The sequence below is a fragment of the Macrobrachium rosenbergii genome, chromosome 23, assembly GCF_040412425.1.
Source record: "Macrobrachium rosenbergii isolate ZJJX-2024 chromosome 23, ASM4041242v1, whole genome shotgun sequence".
Classification (NCBI taxonomy): domain Eukaryota; kingdom Metazoa; phylum Arthropoda; class Malacostraca; order Decapoda; family Palaemonidae; genus Macrobrachium; species Macrobrachium rosenbergii.
This window is the reverse complement of record NC_089763.1, coordinates 25,207,053-25,227,681: the sequence shown is the minus strand read 5'-3', so window position 1 is coordinate 25,227,681 and position 20,629 is coordinate 25,207,053. Positions and strand designations below refer to the sequence as shown.

The window sequence follows — 20,629 nt, the reverse complement described above, 5'->3', positions numbered from 1 at the left end:
AACCAAGTCATGTATTCGAAGTGTTAAAATTGTAATTTATCACACGTGGATGAAACCGAGTTACCAATTTCAGGAATTAATACAAAAAAATAATGTTATAAATAGCTTCCAGTTGACGGCACATTATTATTACCACGTTATAAGCATATTTGAATAGGTTCATATCAATAACTCGGTATTAATCCCTTTTCACATCCCAGTAAATAATGTTAATTATTGGATGCATTATGCGAGGGTGGTCAGATTTCGATGATGGCTTTCAGAATCGACATTTCATCACCGATTGCATGTTTATTTTTTACTTTTTTTTTTCTTTGACAATACTTTGTCACTACATTACAGGATTTGCAATATTGATTTTTTTCCTTAGTGATACATACTACTGTATGTATATCCAAGATATATTGTCTTACAATCCAAATTTTAGAAAACAAAAATGTGAAGAAAATGCTCGCCACAGTACATCCCTGTCCTAGGCACCTCGCGTTATAAGGCTCTAAAGAATTCTACAGAACTTGGGGGGTTCAATGGTAATTGTTCTGTTTACCATCTGCCACTCTGTGTCCGTATTAATCAAGCTTTTATGAAATCACTGAATTAACATTCATAATTTGTATGAATGGGACATATTAAGGGTGTCTGCTTAATGCTGTAAATTTCTTTGTCCTTTGTAATGTCTCACTTGCTTGCACAGTACAGTATACTTCTTTGACTTCCTTTACAATACTTGTAGAAACTGTTATATCTGCACTGTTCAGCCCAACCTCTCTCAAAAGTTAAGTATACCTTAGTTTAACCAAACCACTGAGCTGATTAACAGCTCTCCTAGGGCTGGCCCGAAGGATTAGATTTATTTTACGTGGCTAAGAAACAACTGGTTACCTAGCAATGGGACCTAAAGCTTATTGTGGAATCCGAACCACATTATACTGAGAAATTAATTTCTATCACCAGAAATAAACGCCTCTAATTCTTCATTGGCCAGTCGGAGAGTTGAACGTGGGCCCAACAGAGTGCTAGCCGAGTACGATATTGACCAGTCCAATGAGAAACTAACCTCTCACAAAGCATGTAATCAAGACTACTGAACAGTATTTGATATGTTGTTCATTCTGCAATGCTAAATTAGTCCTGGAGGAGAAATTTTATGGAAAACCTGTTCACATGAAAGCCAATGTACTTAACCTAGTCTAAGACTGATGCTGTGAATTGCTACTTTTGTACCTTTAATAGAATGGAATATTGGATTTAGGATTACTCTGTCTTCAACCCTCTACAAGCCACTTTGGAGTTATTCCCAATTTTCATTTCTCACAACTTTACCACACCCAGCCAAAGGGTTCCTTCTTCTCCTACAAGTGGCCAGAGTTTTGTTTCTAACAATATTTGCCTCAGGATAATTCTTTCACACTTACAGGCAAAAAACAAGCTAAATAATCAGTGGCTGAAGAAAATAAACAAGAAATTGCAATTTATTTACTGTTTTAGGAATGATAATAACCACACCCTGACAAAGTAGGTAGTTTAGTCTCTTTACATCAGAAAACAAAACAAAAAAAATTTAATACTTGTGTGCAGAGTTACCCTGTAAATATTGAAAAGAAAAACACAGTTTTCTGGAAACTGGGCAAGATTTTTATCATACATCTGTCTACAAGAAAAAATATATTTTACAGAGTACTTTTCCATGCGTCAAAACAAACCCTATCTGGATGCATTTCTTGCACACACAACAATAATGAGCAAACAAGAGTGCAGCCATCTTCAACAAGTTTGTAACTAATTTCATTCTAGATATTATGCAGATCAAAATAGCATAACTTAAGATAAGTATTGTACTATAATGTATTTCAATAATGCCCTCTAACTTTTAGAGTCCTACATTATCTCACTTTTTTCTTTTGTTACTAAAACCCCCTTGAGGCACAGTCTACTTCTGCAGCATGACTTTCCCATCAAATTTACAAGTCAGTTCCTAGTTTATGTCTACTGAAGTAACTCAAAAGGCAACAATTTCTGTTCAGTCAACAACTAAAATCAAACACATGGTGAAATGTAGATTGCTAACAACTAATAATCTAAACACTGGCAACACTTTAGTAAAGCAGTGAAGAAAAGACACTGTTTTTACAATACAACTCTCACATATGCATATCCTGACTCAAGATGAATCACATCTTTACCACAAAGTTAATTTACAATTGATATTCACATTAAAAAAAATCACTTGCTTCGTCACTTAGCTACGTTACCTTCTGCTATTTTCTATGTACACTTTGCATTGAGCCTCTTTCAGTCTGTCTCTCTCTCTCTCTCTCCCTAATAAATGCTAAGGCTTTAATTTTCCAAAAGCAAGATTCTTGGGACCAATAAGAAGAGGAGCAATGAAATCGTTATGTATCAATGTACAATAAAGGGTACACAGTTCACGGATCTGACAACCAACCCGAAGCACAGCGATCATTTCACTAAAGGACGTCTCTTTCCTTCTTCTTCACATGACTGTTCCCTATATTTGCGCACTTCGTTCATGTATTCAGACCAAGCATCAGTCTTCCCACCCTCTGGCGGCTGCAAAAGATGAAATGAAAATAAATAAAATGGCATATTACTAGGAGGAACATGCACTTACAATCTTTCTAATGATACTTTGAATGTTGAAGGAGCTACCACACACGAACCTCATACCTGTGACATCACTGGAAATAAAATAACCCACAGGACACTTAACTTGCTTTTAACTGATAACACTAAAGATAGGCATAAATATGGGTTCTAAGAAAAATAACATATTTGGGATAGTTACTATTTGTATTTTTCCTCAGTACAGGAGATTACACAAAACTCCTGTTTTCCATATGGATGTACCTTCAGCAAAAGTTGCTTCAATCATTCAACTTTGGTAACACTGTAGTTAACTAGCAGCAAGCAAGACAGGGAGTGGGATTACCACCCACTCACTTGATTGTGTCATTCAAGTTTTCCTTCAGCAAAACGATCAGACCCTATCAGTTTTAGGTGGAGTTGTAATCAAAGACTCCTGCTTTGTATATAGCAAAATGCAAATTATCCTCAATTTTCAATGTGTTCCAACAAAGATGCAACCTTCATCTTTTTATGAGGAAACACTTCTTAGATGGGAGGTATTCCTCTAACTCAGAAATACCAGCTTTCTGGGAACACCTTCAAAATCTTCTGTACACCCTGACACATGTTATATCCAGACTGTCAGGATCATGTCTGGCTTTCTTGTAATCTTCCTCAATTTCCCATTTATGATGGGTATACCATCTCAGAAGATAGATATGTTATCAAATTAAACCAAAAGACAATAGAGTATAGTTTACCAACATAGCCCCATCCTTCTTAAATGGGAGATGGAAAGCTTCCCACCTACTGACTAATACTTCTGTCTGAGATAGGATGCATATTTATCTGCATTTGATTATGCCAGTAGGCTGAGCAATATCTCGTCTAGATCCTTGCCTACAATCGTCAAGGACTGACAAGTTCTGAGTTTTCACTATGAATTCATGAACATGAGATCTCCAAACCTCCAAGTGACACAGTAACCCAAAGTCTGTGAAATTCACCTACTCTTTTCACTGATGCTAAGGCTAGGGCCAGGTATTCATGACCAGGTTTACCTGTCAGATCACCCGCAACCGTTCAACAGATGAGCCTCCACACGTAAAATGAAGAACTGTCAGTCAGACAGTCAACTCGAGGTCATCGCCCTCACTTCTCACCTAGCCTTCATTGTGGCAACACTATATGGCAGCGATGGAAATTCTGCTGGCAGATAAGGAGGTGGAACTACATAGACTAGCTGCTGGAGCAATTCATTTAAAAGGAGGAAAGATGCAAAAAGGTGTACCAAAGTATGGTCAAAATATTGCCTATTAAAGAGAGATGTCTATTCTATGCAGTATTAATGAATAAGGTTAAATTTAGAACTGGGGGTTGGTTCAGTTATTTATGAAATGGACCATGAAGCCTACTTTCAATGGTAACACCTCTCATAGAAAGGCAGGATATTGTCCTAGGCCTATACCAAATAGTCTATCACATGGAAATATTCTCTTTATTTTTTATCATATGATTTGGACTAACAACAGTCTACAAATAGTGCCGCAGGGTCCAAAAATACAATGAGCCTACAGAGCATGAGAAACACATCCCAATTTAGAGGCATGAGCTTGCAGCATAGGCAACTCAGCTCGAAACCATTCAAGAACATGCAAACCTCAACTGAGGCACAGAGACCCATGCTCTTTAGCATGAACACCTAAGAGAGGTCCAAAATGAAAGCCCTTCACTGCAGAAACAGACAAGAGTTTCTATCTCTGCATATAAGGCGAGAGATCTGGACAATCCTGGAGAAAAGGTTAGAAATATGATCTGTCAAGAAGAGATGGAAGGGCACTGGTGTTTGAAAGGTACCCTGTAGCCATCCTGAAGGACAAAGACCACCTGTTACCACCACACTGCCAATTAGTGTAACAGGCAGCTCTCAACTTGCAGCAGCAGGATAGAGGAAAACTGCCATCCACCTCCTTCCTTCTTCCCTTGCCTCCCTTTCAGGGCTTGAGGTAGAATGAAAGGAATGGGAACAACCAGGCACTATCCCAGCCAATGGAAGTAAGGGTCACAGCAGGGAAGATCTTACAGGGTGGTCGGCAAAAATGTAGGTATGGTGCTGCTGCCTATGAAGACACCAACAGCACCTTGTTGGATTGCTTAATCTTAGGTATGTACTTCTTCCACTGGGCAGAGATGGTATAACCACCTGTCCCAAGCAAAAAAGATGAGCAGAATGAGAATCAATATTTACAAGTGACACAGAGCATCTACATATCCTATTGTCTCCTGAACACCTATGCTGATCAAACCTCCTTAAAAGTGAATCATACATACATATTTTCACCTGTACCACAATTAACATATTGGCCGACAACAGAAAGCCAAAATCATCAAGGAAGAGGAGTCAAAAGGAGACACCAAACACTACACTGAAAGCCATCCAGTCCAGCTGCATCTTGACAACATTACTGCAGAAGAAACAGAATACCAACAGTCAAGTGAGTTGATTATACCTACAAACCCTCACTACCTTGCTACTAATTGATCACCTTGCTAGCAAGTTTCAATGACCAGACCAGCTTCTGCCAAGGGTATGTCCATATAAAATATGAAGGCCTGTATCCCAGGGAACAAATAGTGTACAGTACTTGAAGTGAAAATTACAAGTTCAATACAAGACTAAAAAAATAGATAAAAGAAATGGCTCTCTAGTTTGGGGAATACTGACATACACGGGTAATTGGGGTAAGAAATAAGGTATTATAATGTTACTGAATGTAGCATCATATAAAACAGCAATATAAAAAGTGAAGAATATGAGAGATACATCTATGCATAAAACCCTTAAATATATACACTTTAAGCAAAACACATTCTTCAAGTTACACATAAAGGAACAATAAAAAGATTAAAATAAAATTACGCTATAAGATTCAAACAGTAATAATTCAAGATACTTCAAAGCTACTCATACTTCCTCTACAGGGAATTCAGCTAACTAAAAGGTATAGCAAAATAAACACTTCAAATGATTAGGACTGTCTTATGCAGTCCTTTCAGGCATAATATTTACATTTTGTTTGTACAACACTTTCTTATCAAAGTAAATAATGAAAGAGTAACTGGCAAACTTCTTATAGCCAGGTGTCATAACAGATGGAAAATAGTGTCCTTTTACAACTTTGGACGAGCTATAATTTCTTTAGTGTCATCTGCAGGGATACATGCCAACAACTGAAGTGATCCAACTGTATCTCAATTATGTCAGAGGATGCTTGTCATATTTTGTATACAATAAACGGCAGACTAAAATATGCTAAAGAATCACTCGTAGTTACAGGAAAAGTGCTATTTGTCGGCACCCTTGTTGCCACTTATCACTACACTGTACTTGAATAAAATGTGAAAATTATTATGACCCAAACATAAAAAGACCACCATACTGATGCTCCCTTAGTTTGCCTGGCTGGAAAACAACTGATTAATTAGGAAACAATTGGTTAATTTTATCATGCTTTATACCAGCCATCATATCATACTGTATATCATCCACCACTAAGTATAATAAGACATACACCAGTGGAGCATATAGCCTCTCAGAAGTGGAATTTAATATTTTCATACAATATTCAAGCATAAACCTCAGAAACCTCCTCTATTTCTATACAAAATATGACAAGCGAAGAACATTGCATCATGTGTGTTTCATGAAATAAAGAAGGACGTAAGGAGAGTTCCTTCTTTTCTCAGGCAGACCCGAAATAACATATTTGTTCTTTTATTTTTATTAAGCTAAAAATAAAAGAAGCTTTAAATTTTACAAGCTAAAGCCAAGATCTTGAGTAAGCTAGTTAAACATGCTCCCTCAATACTGAACTACAAAAGAAATGACTCTGAAGAATTTACAATCAGACTAGCAAATCATCCCTGTTCTCTGTTCAATGGAAGTTGAGCTCAAAACTTTAATAAAGGTACTATGCCCGAATACAAAAATATTTCAAGTGAAGATAGCAGTAATGCAAATATTGCGATAAAAAAACCAATTTAAGGCAAATTAATAGTTTAAGATTAACATCAAAACAATGCCACATAAGCCTAGCATACATATCATTCCTTCTTTGTGAAGATCAAAAACACTAAACTTAAACTGATGTTAGTTATAAAACTGGTAATTGCCATCTACTGTTACTTCTTTACAATTACAGCGTAAAACCTCCATCCCAATCCCTGGGAGTCAGCCTTCATTATTTCTAATAATAAAAACAGTTGCCCTCAGTAATGCATCCCCGAACTCTATTTTATTATCTACAAAATAATATAAGAAGGCAAATGACATTGACTAAAGTACTATGTACTCTTTAAAACTAACCTCTTAAAGTGAAAATTTGTCTGTTAAAGAAAAGTCAAAATGGATATCAAATACATGTCACAATATATATTGGTAGTTACTATCCAAGACAATGATTTGAAAAACAGGTTAAATGAAACTGACTAAGAAGCATATCCCTCAAAACACAAAATACCATATATAAAATGCACAATTCATCAATGCACTAAACATGTTTATGTTATGTTTACGGTCAAGGAATAATAGATTTTTCACATTGCTTTCCTTTTGAGAAATTTATAAAAACTACAGAAATTTTCCTATACAAGAAATGACTTCCCATCTGCAAAGGTCAACTTGGTCTACAAAAAAAAAATAAAAAATAAAAAAAAATAAAAAATAATACAGACTAGTCTTCAACTTATGACCTGCTTAGATTTTTGACAATCATACATACTGTATATCTGAAATAACAAAAAAAAACATGGGTCCAGGAACCACACACAGTGTTGTACATTTATGTGTAAATTACCCATTTCCTTGGTAATAAGAGCACAAGGATGCAAGCAGAGTAGGCCATTAAGTCGGAAACAGTCTGTAACTCAAGTGTGATCGGATGCTCACCTTTTCAGGGACAGGTTCTTTGCGCTGCTTCTTGACCATCCCTGTGGCCAGGACTCTGCCACCACGTCGCTTGCCCACCTGCGAAGAGACAAGCTCACCTCCATTAGACTGGATCCCATCTTTTTCCCAAATGACTCACCAGTCCAGGGGGACCTTGACTATGATGTTGGTCTTATCCTCCACCAACAGAGGCTCCAATGATGGTCTGGCTTCCCCCTCCAATGCACCTCTGTGTGAGAGAACCAAATGTGGCCGTGGAAATACCAATTCCACTTGGGCCTGCCTACAACTAAAAACAAAGACATGATATCATGATTATCACGTGTAGGTTTCTCCTCCCTCTCAGGTTCTCTGAAGGCCTTCCTGGTGAACAGGGTTCAAGTTCTATGCTGCTTCAAGAATCATAAACAGAGAATGTATTATGAAAACCTAACCTACGAACTATCACACAAGATGATCTAAGCATCTACGTTCAAAATAAAACTGAATTTCCGTAAAACTTTCTAGCACTAAACTAACAACGAGAAAAGATAATCATGCCAACAGAAAGTCCACATTCATCTCTATAACTACTGAGAGCACTGCAATTTTTTAAGCAGACTAAGTAACTTTGGAAAGAAAAAATTTAGTCTTGTTCGTAAGTGGTAAATCAGCAGTGTAAATAGAAACATCCACAAGTTTTACATTTTTCTGAAATAGTTATCCTCTTTTCTTCTAGTTTCCATTATTTACTAATGTACAACTAAACCAATGGCCACTAACAAGTGAAAACATCAATTATTCTAGAATTAGAAATGGACATTTAAATAACATGTGCAATACAGTTCAGTACACTCTGTATTTAGCATTTGACATGAAACTGAACTACTGTACTGTCCTACATGTAGTACCACACTCTAAATATTAAGAGAGATTAACAACCATGCTTTTAATTAAAGGGAGTATAAGAAATGCAGAGACAGTTTAGTAACTGAAGTGACGTAATTATTTATTCACAGTACAGTGCACTGAACTTTCAGTTATATTACAAGAATTCCTAATTGTTTCCAATAACATACTCGATACTAGCATATCTTGCATGAATACTGTAGTTAGACTTTTCCAGTAAATGTCGCAATTATGATACATTTGCCAAACATTAAAAAAAAACTTTTAACTAGATAATTCCTTTAACAGTATATTTCATTTAAAAGTACACTATTGTACAGTATACACAGTATAAACTTTACATAAAACTACAAATTTTCTTTATAAAATATAAAATTATGTCCACCTACTGGGCTAAGAAGTTTGACAAGTGTTTTCCAAGTTTCTCTAGTGTTAGCTAGCTTTCAAAACTAAATAACTTCATAATACAACCTTTACAGGAGTTTATTTACCTCCAAATCACTTGAGCATATTTTGTATCTTGAGCTAAAGCATGAATCCACTATTCAATAAAGTCTCTTGAAAGACAAAATGTGAACAAAACACAAGACCAACCTGAATTGCTAACTAACCGCTACATTATTTTACATTCCCCCCTCCGCAGCCCCCAACTCTAAAACCTCATAATGACTAATACAACTAGCAGCTATATAATACACTATACGTCACAGGATACTACTGCAACTAAGATCCGGAAGTGGAAAGCAAACAATCCAATAAAATATACGGAACATATAGTATTGGAAACCAGACACAATGCAGAAACGAAAGAACAGCAAAAGAACAGCATAACCTAGGTAACAAAACTGTGAACTGTAAAACAAACAGAAGAATCAAGATCTTTTTTTTATGTACTCGTACCAATAACAAAACACCTCTATTTGTAAAATTAGGTTACTTACAAAGGTTATGCTAAACCTGTCAGTCCAAAGGGCTAACATCTTATACCCAAAAAATGCCAATTAATGATAAAGATAAATAAAATGACTTATCAAAAGTCAATGTGACATTTTGAGTCCAACTGCAATCATCAGTATAAGTGTTTCATGACAGGCTTTCAATAAAATATTTGAAATGTGCTGTCAAAGACCTAGGGGAGCTTTCTACAAACAAAACGGATATTGTTATATGACTGGATTTTTCGTCATTATCATACATGTTTATTTCTAGTTTTCTTGTTTAACAATTCTTCTTGCAATTTAATAATTTACTTACATGTCTATTTTGTTAATTTACTTCTTCTTTACTAATAACTGATCTCTTTTTTCTGTATTCCTTATTACCTTCTGTTACTTCTTTCAAATGAACACCACATTTTTTGGAAACTTGAACTTCCAGTCAATGGCCCCTGTGGGCTTGTTCCATATGAATAGGGCTCACCTTCTATGACCATTTCTACAAATTGTTAGGGCTTTCCACCAGTTGGCATCCAGTTATTCCCATAACCAACATTTAGGCTAAATAAATACTTCTTTTCTCCTCATCACATACCCAAAATGAAAGCTGCTCTCTCCTCATCACTTGCACAAACTAACTAACCAACTCACTCTCTCTCTCTCTCCATGCCAACAGCTAACAATGCTTCTTTTCATCACATGCCCACAAGTACATCTCTCTCTCTCTCTCTCTCTCTCTCCTCATCACATGTCCACAACTTTTGGTTTAAGTATACAAAAAAAAGCATGTTTATGTCAAAACCAAGCAGAGATAAATAGCCATTTGTGAAACAAAATTCAAGCAGAAAAGGGACTCAGAAATAAGGGGGAAATTTATTTATAGAAGCTTTTGGGTACTTTCCATTTCATCTTTGGTATTTTAGTTAGTTACTAATTATTCTCTATAGGTAAATGACAACAGTTCAGCGTCCCCAGTTCCTTGCAAAATCAATGGGTCAATTGTCTCTGATTTCTTGCATGTTTAACAACACTACCAGCAATGATACTTCATTATTTAACATTCAAGACTTCAACTAAGGCCTCGTGGTGTCTCCAAGCACTGTACACCTTAAGGAGATTCATTACCATGCAAAACCTATTCAAATGACCATAATGTTAAGGAAAAGACATTGATGATATTTATCAAACATACATCAAAATTAAGAAAAAACAAAACCTCAGCTACTGCTCCAGTACACTCAAGCTACCATATACAGTATTTATAATTCTGTTTTAATCATACGTCATGATGGGGGACTTGACTTTCAGAAATCGACATAAACTAGTGTGTAGCTTTCATCAAGAGTAGGACACTTCTCATGGCATTCAGTTGGTAAGTAACACCAGGCATTTAAACCAACTGTTGAATTCATGTCCCATACTGTAGCTGAAAATTACTGTGGCTAATTCTTAAAGAATAAAGCAATAAAATTTGAGTGATTGTATGACGTCAAAATTTTACAGTAACAGCTTACAAGCAGAAATCAGTCTCCAATGACCATTTGAAAATTTGTAAATGTTTGGGCTTATAGCATAGATAGTTCATGGGTTTTTCTAACACTTTAGATCTATTCTTGCTACAGTATACAGTAATGTAATTTCCAATGACTAAAAAAGTGTTTGCAATGCATAACTATTAACAATTAATGTTGAGATGGTGCATTACAGTCCCTGTGCTGGACCTTCTAGCTTTATGGAGTGGTAATTTTCAGCTGGTATTCCGCCTCCTTGCTGATGTCTATAATAGTGAAGCTAGCATATACAGTGAAGCTAGCACATATGCTTTAATATCTATACTAATAATCCTATAAAAAAAGGGGGCAGTACACACTGTAGAATTTTTGGCCAAATCCCTACATGTATGGCTACCTATAAGATAGAATCACTTAACGTGGCTGTCCAAAATCCAAGTTGTTATACCTAACTTCTACACAATAAACCGTTTCCCTTATAGGAGGTGGCTCCAAAGAAAATTTTATCTCATAGTCACTGGCACATTCATCCTTCACCAAGCAAAGACTGCTGCTCATTTTAAGTTCTTTCAAAAGTGGGTGTGAAAAAATCATCTCAATCATACATTAGAAAAAAAAAAACACTCCTATATAAAGTACAAATCACAAAGGTCATACACTCTAATAACACAAAAGGCCTTGAAAATGACTGGCAAGCCTCCATGAAATAATGCCCATTTGCACATAATTCAAAATAGCATGAATTACACGAGGTAAATGTCATAATACCGTACTAACTGCTTCAGCAAAAATAAAACCTACAAAATAAGCAGATAAAAAGAAGATGTCTCCAGGCAAACCCTCAAGCAAGGGAACTTGAACCAAGGACACAGTAAGCATAAACAAAGGCTGTGACAAAACTCAATAACTGGGAGTATTACCATTCCTTGCACAATATACTGCTAACTGTCAATCTGTCCTTTCCCTAAAACTGAAAAGTCTGTTTCACCATCTAGACATTCAATGGCATTATGAGAACAACATAAACAACAATCTGATAGGAGTGGGAGAGAGAGATATGAGCAGGTTCAAAAAATAATTATCAAAGACCATTCAAAATGCAAAAAAGACTACACCAGCACATAACAGGAACTTCTACAGAAACAAAGCCTATGTTTCACTTAACGCCATTTGAAAGAAGTTAAAAAGTGCCAGAATGGGAGGTTCCTATATCTCAACTCCGTGACTGATCCCCTTTCATAAAATAAAAAAGGAAACAAAGACAAAAAATTCACACCCAAAAGACTTATGATCTCACTGGGCTGGCCCCAAGGATACAGCATAATAACACTGTCCCTTACCCTCACTCTCTTTGAATGTACTTTTATGAACTTATGGCACGATATGGGAAAAGCTACCAAAGAAACAAAATTCTTTAGCTACGACTGTAATGACACTACCTCGTGAAATCAGTTTCCCTCTAAGTAACTCTTTAAGTTATACAAAGGGTCATTACACCCAATATTACTCTGTATACGATATATGATACCCTGTAGTAGCACTGATAAGTAACGAGTAATACTGTAAAGTATTTTAAAGAAATAAAAAACACTGAAGTAGAGAGTAGTGAATGTACAGTACTTTACATGCAATATTTTGTTTCAAACATGGAGAAGAAGAGAAAGAACAACCCCCAAAATGAATAACAGAAGCATAATGATCATTTAGCCTGGCCTTACAAGACTAACGATGGGTTTCTTAGTCGACGCCAACGGTAGCTGCTCCTTCATCGAGGTGGAATCTCCAGCTTCTTTCGTAGACGCTGCTGATCCATCTTCGCTCGATTTGCTATCACTTTCGTCTTTTTTAGTCCCTACTTGACCCCGCTGCTGCATTTTTTAAATATTCCTGCAACACCACGGCTTCAAATATATTTTGCTGTTGTCTCGAGTCTTCTTGAGTACTGCAAAACAGAATTGGGATTATATATAAGATTCTGTAAAGTACAGTATACTGTTTACTTCATAATTAATAGAGGGTATACTGTATTGATGTCGTAAAGCATACTGTGGGCAAAATGCCAGTGATAGTCTTTGACACAGTAAATATAGCCTAGACTGCATCCATGCCAGTCAGTATACCCTTATATTTTAGTGTACACTGCAATTTCTATGTCTGAGATACAAATCACTTACATATACCCAATTCTGGCTAGATATTCTTGTACCACAGCTATCATTAACAAAGTAGGGGTCACGGCAAGGGATGATTCTTGTGGATTGGTCAGTGATAAAGTAGGTTTGTTGTCCTCTGAAGATACCAATGGCACCTCCTTAGACTCCTTTTCAACCAATACTTCTTCCACTGGCCTAGTGACCAAGGAGGAAGTTGCCACAGTTCAGACTGTATGTTACACTACTATCCCCTGCAAAATGAGGATCAATGTTCGCACATGACATAACTCACCTACACACTAATGCTGACTGAGTTGTCTTACAAAAGCAACACGTACACTATGGCCAAAACGCATGATACTCGAAAGTAATTTTGTCCGTAGCAAGTTTGGCCATGCGAATTGGCTGATGGTTCTTCCACTGCTTGCTCAATGAAAAGCTGACAGTAATAGGTAGCATGTAGGTGATTTCATGAGCAGTGCACAGAAATGGGCTAAAGGAAACTCTTGTTTGCTGTGTAAAAATATGCCAGTGTAACAGCGGCTTTGCCTACAAGTGAGTGGGCAGCACAAAGCCACTCACGCTTACTTGCCATCAATTAACCACCTTATTGCCAAGCTTCAGTGTCCATTACTAGTACACACAAGTACAGTAATACCACGAGCATTTGCGAGGTTAGGTTCCAGACCCTGTTATGGATCAAGAGGAATTGCCAATGTTTGGAACGAGTCACCAAAAATGCTAATAAATGCTTATTTCTAGAGTTTAAACCCTAAATATGACCCAAATCATACTCCCATAGCACTTTAATTTCATTTAAAAGTTAGCTTAATACATTAACCTTAAAAAAAGAAATAAATGGTTGATGTACAGCATCGCCTAATGGGTATGCCACACTAGCACATTTACTGCAATGGTATGCTAATGTTACTCTATACCAGTTCATTGGCTGCTGTTTTCTTTTGCACTCACACTAAGGTAAAACCAAGCAACAAATGGTACTGTAAACTTAATGACTGACGTTTTCCTTGCCAGGAAGGTAAACTATGGAACTTCACATCACAGAAGCCATATAACGAAGGTACAATTCAATAAAATAAAGGACACATGTACATACTGTATGTAGAGGGTACAGGTATTCAATTAAAATGTAAAGACATACAGAGGAATAAGTTGTAAAAATGTGTGTGAATGCTAACTACAAGAAGAGAGAGAGAGAGAGAGAGAGAGAGAGAGAGAGAGAGAGAGAGAGAGAGAGAGAGAGAGAGAGAGAGATATTTCGCAGATGTGAAAAAATCACGGATGCAAATTAGGTTCCAATGAAAATTTTGCAAATCCAGAAATGCAAATGTATGAGGTATGACTGTAATGTTCCTACACAAATAACAGAGGTACTGTATTTATTCTTATATTAACAAAAAGGCATACTATAGTGATTCCGAACAAGAGGTTACAGTACTGAACAGAGTACATTAAAGTAGGCCAGGCTAAGTCTCAGTATTCAACTGATACTGTTCTTTTTTGACTTGAGATTTTGGTACTTATAATTTAACTGCAACGTAATCTCTTTTGCAACTGGGAACAACTGTTCTGTGAAATTTGGTAGGTCATATAGTCAAGAAGTTTGTTAACAGTTGGTTAGAGGGGTCTACAAAGGCAAAGGACCAGACTAAAACATTCCAAATTTTTAAGATCAGAAAACCCTCCTCTTAGTGAAGATCCACAGCCTTCAACTGCCCAAATTTAACTCGAGCAAAAACTGTAAGAAGGGAAAAAGGTGGGTTTTGGGGAAAACAAGGCCCTTTAGTTAGGTTAGGTTATGGGTATCCAAGGGGGAAGGTTAAGCTTCCCAGTCAAGTAGGATGCTATGCCCTAGGCTATGTAGAGTTTGCATGTAGAGTACCCTTGGAACCACAACCGGCGTTGTGCCCTGACCTGGGCAGCCGCCTCTGGGACCCTCCCTAAGTAGCACTAACCATTGGAAACGTGGACTAAGCTTCCGCCTTGAGGTAGCGTTAGAGCCTGCTCCTATCATTCTGCAAACTATCCCACAACTTCCAATGCTGATTTCCCATTTGGAGGTAATGATGAAGAAATAGAGCCTAGATTCATAGTTCTGCAAACTATCAATTTCCCTAGCTTCATAATTTGTTGCAAGCATAGTAGGATGGGTTAGGCTACTACGTCATCACAGTTGGAGGTAGCCTAACTTATATTTATTTTTTTGAGTTTTTCTGTTTCTTATTAATTGTGATAAACCAACGGCCACCCTTTCCCCTCTCTCTGTAGCTCGTCCAACATTATCATAAGGACTGAGTAAAATACGAAAACGAGTAAACGACAAACTTATGCCTAACAAGATTTAAATTTGCTTTTACATAGCCTAGGCCTATTTACCAGAAATGACACAATCTAGTATAATCTCTTAACTTAGCATAAGTTATAGGGAAACTAAGCAAGAGCTCCACATTGAGTATTACTTTGGAAATTGATTTTTCCTATAGTATTTTGGTTGCTTATTAAGAACTGACCATTATTTTATGTAGGTTGACTGTTATTAACCTGCAATTAACCTCAGAAGTTGTATGCTGGCCATCCTGGACTGCTATCACACACGCACAGTTTTATAGGGGAGCTTTCGGTAAAAAGTGGAGTTTCCTTCACCAGGCTCCCCCGTAGGAGGGTAGTGCCATCAATGCACCTAGTGTGGTGCAACGTAAGCATTACTTAAGGTTCTTTGGAGCGTCCCTTCAGTCCCCTAGCTGCAACCGCTTTCATTCCTTTTAATGTACCTCCGTTCATAGCTTCCTTTCATCTTACTGTCTACCCTCTCCTAACAATTGACTCAGAGTCCAACTGCAACGTTTTCCTCCTGTTACACCTTTGTAACCTTTCCACTGTCAATTTCCGTTTCAGCGCTGAGTGGCCTTAGTTGCCACAGTGCTTGGCATGTATGCCTAAAATCTATAAATCTATCTTCACAGGGCTCCACCGAATAAGCAACACAGCCTGCTAGGTTAGGTTAGCTTAAGGTACGTTAGATTAGGTTAGGTTGATTAGTATAGTTCCTTTTAAAATAGTTATGTCTACGGATAGTGTTGGTTTCCGAACATCCTTACTTGATTTTTTTTTTTTTTGCATCTTTCAAATCTTCATAAAAAATTAAAAAAATATTCTATATACATAACTCTTGCAAACCAAATATTTATAATAAAAAATAAAATACATGTAAATGATTGGGGACTTTTTTTCTAAGTTTCAATTTTACAAAATGCACTTTGGGACATTTGAAGGGACATTTGATCACCCAGGGGCTAGTGCTAAACAGTGAAATACATTTGACCCCTGGGGGCTAGTATTAAACACAGAAAAATACATTTGGCCCTCAGGGGCAGTTCTTCATTGGAGGGGTGGGTAAAACCCTCGGCTAGCACGTTGTCGGCCCAGCATTCAACTCTCCGACCGGCCAATGAAGAATTAGAGGAATTTATTTCTGGTGATAGAAATTCATTTCTCGTCATGATGTGGTTCGAATTCCACAATAAGCTGTAGGTCCCGTTGCTAGGTAACCAATTGGTTCTTAGCCACGTAAAATAAATCTAATCCTTCAGGCCAGCCCTAGGAGAGCTGTAGAACTGGTACACAGTATAGCCAAGGTTAGTTTTGCATAGGTCTAGAGTACAGGCTGACCTACAGAACGTGCAACTTTGAATGTAGCCTAGCCGTGCAGACGGAACATGTTTTGAATGGGCTATAACCTAGCTTACGGAACATGCAACTTTAATAAAACCTTGCCTACGGAACGTTCTCCCTCTGTAGAACCTTGCCTACGGAACGTGTTACTTTGAATAAAAGCTTGCCTACGGAACGTGTTACTTTGAATAAAAGCTTGCCTACGGAACATGTTACTTAGAATAAAACCTTGCCTACGGAACATGTTACTTAGAATAAAACCTTGCCTACGGAACATGTTACTTTGAATAAAACCTTGCTACGGAACGTGCTGCCTCAGTAAAACTTTGCCTATGGAACGTGTTACTTTGAATAAAACCTTGCCTACAGAACATGTTACTTTGAATAAAACCTTGCTACAGAATCTTCTCCCCCAAGTAAAACCTTGCTTACGGAACGTGTTACTTTGAATAAAACCTTGCCTACAGAACATGTTACTTTGAATAAAACCTTGCCTACAGAACATGTTACTTTGAATAAAACCTTGCCTACAGAACATGTTACTTTGAATAAAACCTTGCTACAGAACATGTTACTTTGAATAAAACCTTGCCTACAGAACATGTTACTTGAATAAAACTTGCCTACAGAACATGTTATTATTTCTCCTCATTAATTGCTTTCAACAAAATATAGGTTTTTCTGTTGTAATGATGTGATTTACATGATTTTGAGGTTTATTTCACGAAAAAAACTTTGCCAAAAATTAATAATAAAACGATGCTACTTTCCATAGCTAAACGGCAAAATAACAGAAAACAGTTTTTGCCGCATTATATGAAGAAGGGGCAGCATTCTGACAACGAATTTTATTAACTTTGAATACAGTATATCATCGGGGGAAGATAAGTATTCATTGCGATGGAAATTACCTTGATCATTCAAACTGACATCATAATACAACAGAAACATGTTACTTAATGTCCATAAGGAAAAATACCAACATGTTACTGAATAAACCTTGCCTACAGAACATGTTACTTTGAATAAAACCTTGCCTACAGAACATGTTACTTTGAAAAAGGACGTGCTACTTTGAATAAAACCTTGACAAAGGAACCTGCTGCACTACCTAAGTAAAACCTTGCCTACGGAACGTGCAACTAAGGAACGTGCAACTTTGAATAAAACCTTACCTACGGAAAGTGCAACTTCAATAACACCTTGCCTACGTGAACGTGCAACTTTGAATAAATTCTAGCCTGCGGAACGTTCAACTGCGAATAAAACCTTGCCTACGGAACGTGCTCCTTTGAATAGATCCTTGCCTACGGAACGTGCAATCAAATAAGCCGACACCGTACCAAAGTCCAGGTCTGCACAGCAGCTCATTCGTAGGCCTAGCCACGCCATCAATAACAAACCATCACCATCACCATTAACCTCCAATAACACATAATTACGTCCAAAGCAACATGACGGAACATAAAATCACGTGCATGCAACGCCAGATAACGCCGCGTCTGCAACTTGCAATGTTGCTAGACCTACATAGGTCTAGGCCATAGCAGGCTCGCAGGGCAATAACAGGCCTATATTTTAAATAATTAATGACGAAATTAATGAAATTAAAAGCCTGCAGGCGTCCCCATCCATTGTACCTATTGGAATCATTATCCGAAGAGCCCGAGGAGCCAGGATATTGCTGATATGATGACGAAGACGACGACGACTGCTCCGCCATATTGTTTTTGAGCGGTGGCTGCTGTTGCTGCCTGCTAGTGCTGCTGCTGCCTGCTGTGCTGTTGCTGCTGTTGCTGCTGCTGCCGAGCCTGGCTGGCAGCTGCGTTCGTTTGCTTTAAGTCACAGGCAGGCAGTCGTCGTTCGATAATGCGATGCGATGCGCCTTCGTTCCCCCGGGGATCGGTTACATAATTATATATTTTTTAATTTTTTTCGATTTATGTTATATTCTGTTTTCATCGTGCAGTTGTTCGTTCCTTTGCTTTAATGACGGTCGTTCGATAATGCTATGATGGGCGCTCGTTCCCCGTTCCGCTGGGATTAACTCACACAATTAGATTTTTATTGAATCTTTTTTTATTTGTGCGGTAATCTGGAATCATTAAGCGACCGTACGTCGTATTCGTGCGTTTGTTAAGTCGCAGGCAGTCGTTCGATAATGCTATGCGCCTTCGTTCCCCCGTTCCGCCAGGATTAAGTTACATAATTAGAGTTTTATTATTTCTTTTGTTTATTTGATAATCTGTAACTATCATGCGATCGTACCAGTTCGTATGTGCGTTCGTGCGTTTGCTTAAGTCACAGACAGACGTTCGATAATGCTATGCGCCTTCATCCCCCGCCTCGCGGGGGTCATGTTACATAATTAGATCTTTATTCTTATTTTTCTGTACGTGACATTCCGTAATCATTACGCGATCCTCGACAATTCATCGCTACGTGTCAAGGAAAATGATTATTATTCAAGGCGATAGGTGGCACAGGAGAGGAAATATTATTGCATTTCAGGAATCACGGCTAAGATGCGTTGACTCCGATTGCAAATAGCTTAACCCCTCTTTACCAGATCAACGGTTACCATGCAACAGTAGTCTTGCTTCGATTAGTTTAATCATGCTGTATCTTGTGATGAAATCAACTCAAGAATTTCATCATTTGCAGAGCACTTTAGAATGAAACAGACAGTTCATAAAGCAACCTTTTGCAAGAGGTTTTAGACAAGAATGAGTTGAACAATAAAACCATTTTGCTATGTTCAAATCTGGCACGGTTGTTCGTACGGCCAAACGGGCGATGCACACTAGACGGCAATTTCGTGCTTCTTCTTCTTCTTTTTCTAAATTAAATGGGTTTTGTGTCAGCACGGACTCTTGCTCTCGGACAGTCAGTAAAAAAATAGAAACTGCCGAATCGTACAAGTGATTAAACTTTACAACAAATCATTCTCAGTCACTGCCGTCAGTCTAGGGGTTAGGACCAAGTGGTGATGAGCCAATTGTATTGATGTGTGAAACGGCCATTTTTTTTTTTTTTTTTTTAGGTTTCTTGCGAAGAGAGTCATCCACAATTCAGTCGTTAAGTATGAATGCGAAAAAGGCTTAATGTTTATATTATATATATATATAATATATATATACTGTATAATATTATACACTGTATATATGTGTATAAAGAGAGAGAGAGAGAGATATTTTCACTTACATGTGCAGAGAACAACGCGAATCGTTAGATGCAATACAAGACACTGGTTTTAAGTAATTTCATTCAGTTATTTCACCTTGCGCTCAATTAATTTTAACCAATTTATTTTCCTTTGTGCCTTTCATAATTTTCACTCGAGTCATTCCATTCGCAACTGTTATCTTTTGCAGACTTTTTTTAAAACTTGTATCTTAGATAACACTTTAGTTCACGTCCTTTCTGTTATTCGCCCTGTAAGGGGGTAGAGCCGTCAGTGCACCTCACGCTGTGCATCGCAGGCATTACTGAATGTTCTGTGCAGCGTCCCTTCCTAAGGCCCTTAGCTGCAACCCCTTTCATTCCTGTTTCTGTACCTTTGTTCATATTCTCTTTACTCCTTACTCCGCCCTCGTATAACAATTGTTTTATAGTGAAACTGCGAGATTTTCCTCCTGTCACACCTTTATAACCGCCTCTCCTCTCAATTTCCCTTTCAACGCTGAATGACCTTTGGCCTAAATTTTATAAATTCCATTCCATATAGTGTTATTAACTATAAATGTAACACTCGTTTAGCCTACTTGTTGCCTTAAATATTTGGTTTCTTGTTTTGTTTTGATTTTTCACCCCTCTTATTGTGCCTTTGCAAATAATAGACCCAAGTTGTGAAAAATTTTCCAGTTTTCTTATCTTATACACACACAGACATACACACACACATATATGTAGTTC

The 20,629-nt window shown here is 37.4% G+C and overlaps 1 protein-coding gene across 1 annotated transcript; it reads right to left on the bottom strand.

The window, feature by feature from the left end:
• Positions 1-1,460: 1,460 nt before the first annotated feature.
• LOC136851384 (telomerase RNA component interacting RNase-like) lies at positions 1,461-18,638 on the bottom strand. Its single transcript, XM_067125460.1, has 4 exons — positions 18,355-18,638; positions 12,587-12,810; positions 7,535-7,612; positions 1,461-2,571 (listed from the first exon to the last, which is right to left on the bottom strand). The coding sequence occupies exons 2-4, from the start codon at positions 12,740-12,742 to the stop codon at positions 2,461-2,463; spliced, it is 345 nt and encodes a 114-aa protein (XP_066981561.1). The 5' UTR covers positions 12,743-12,810; positions 18,355-18,638; the 3' UTR covers positions 1,461-2,460.
• Between the last annotated feature and the right edge of the window lie 1,991 nt (positions 18,639-20,629).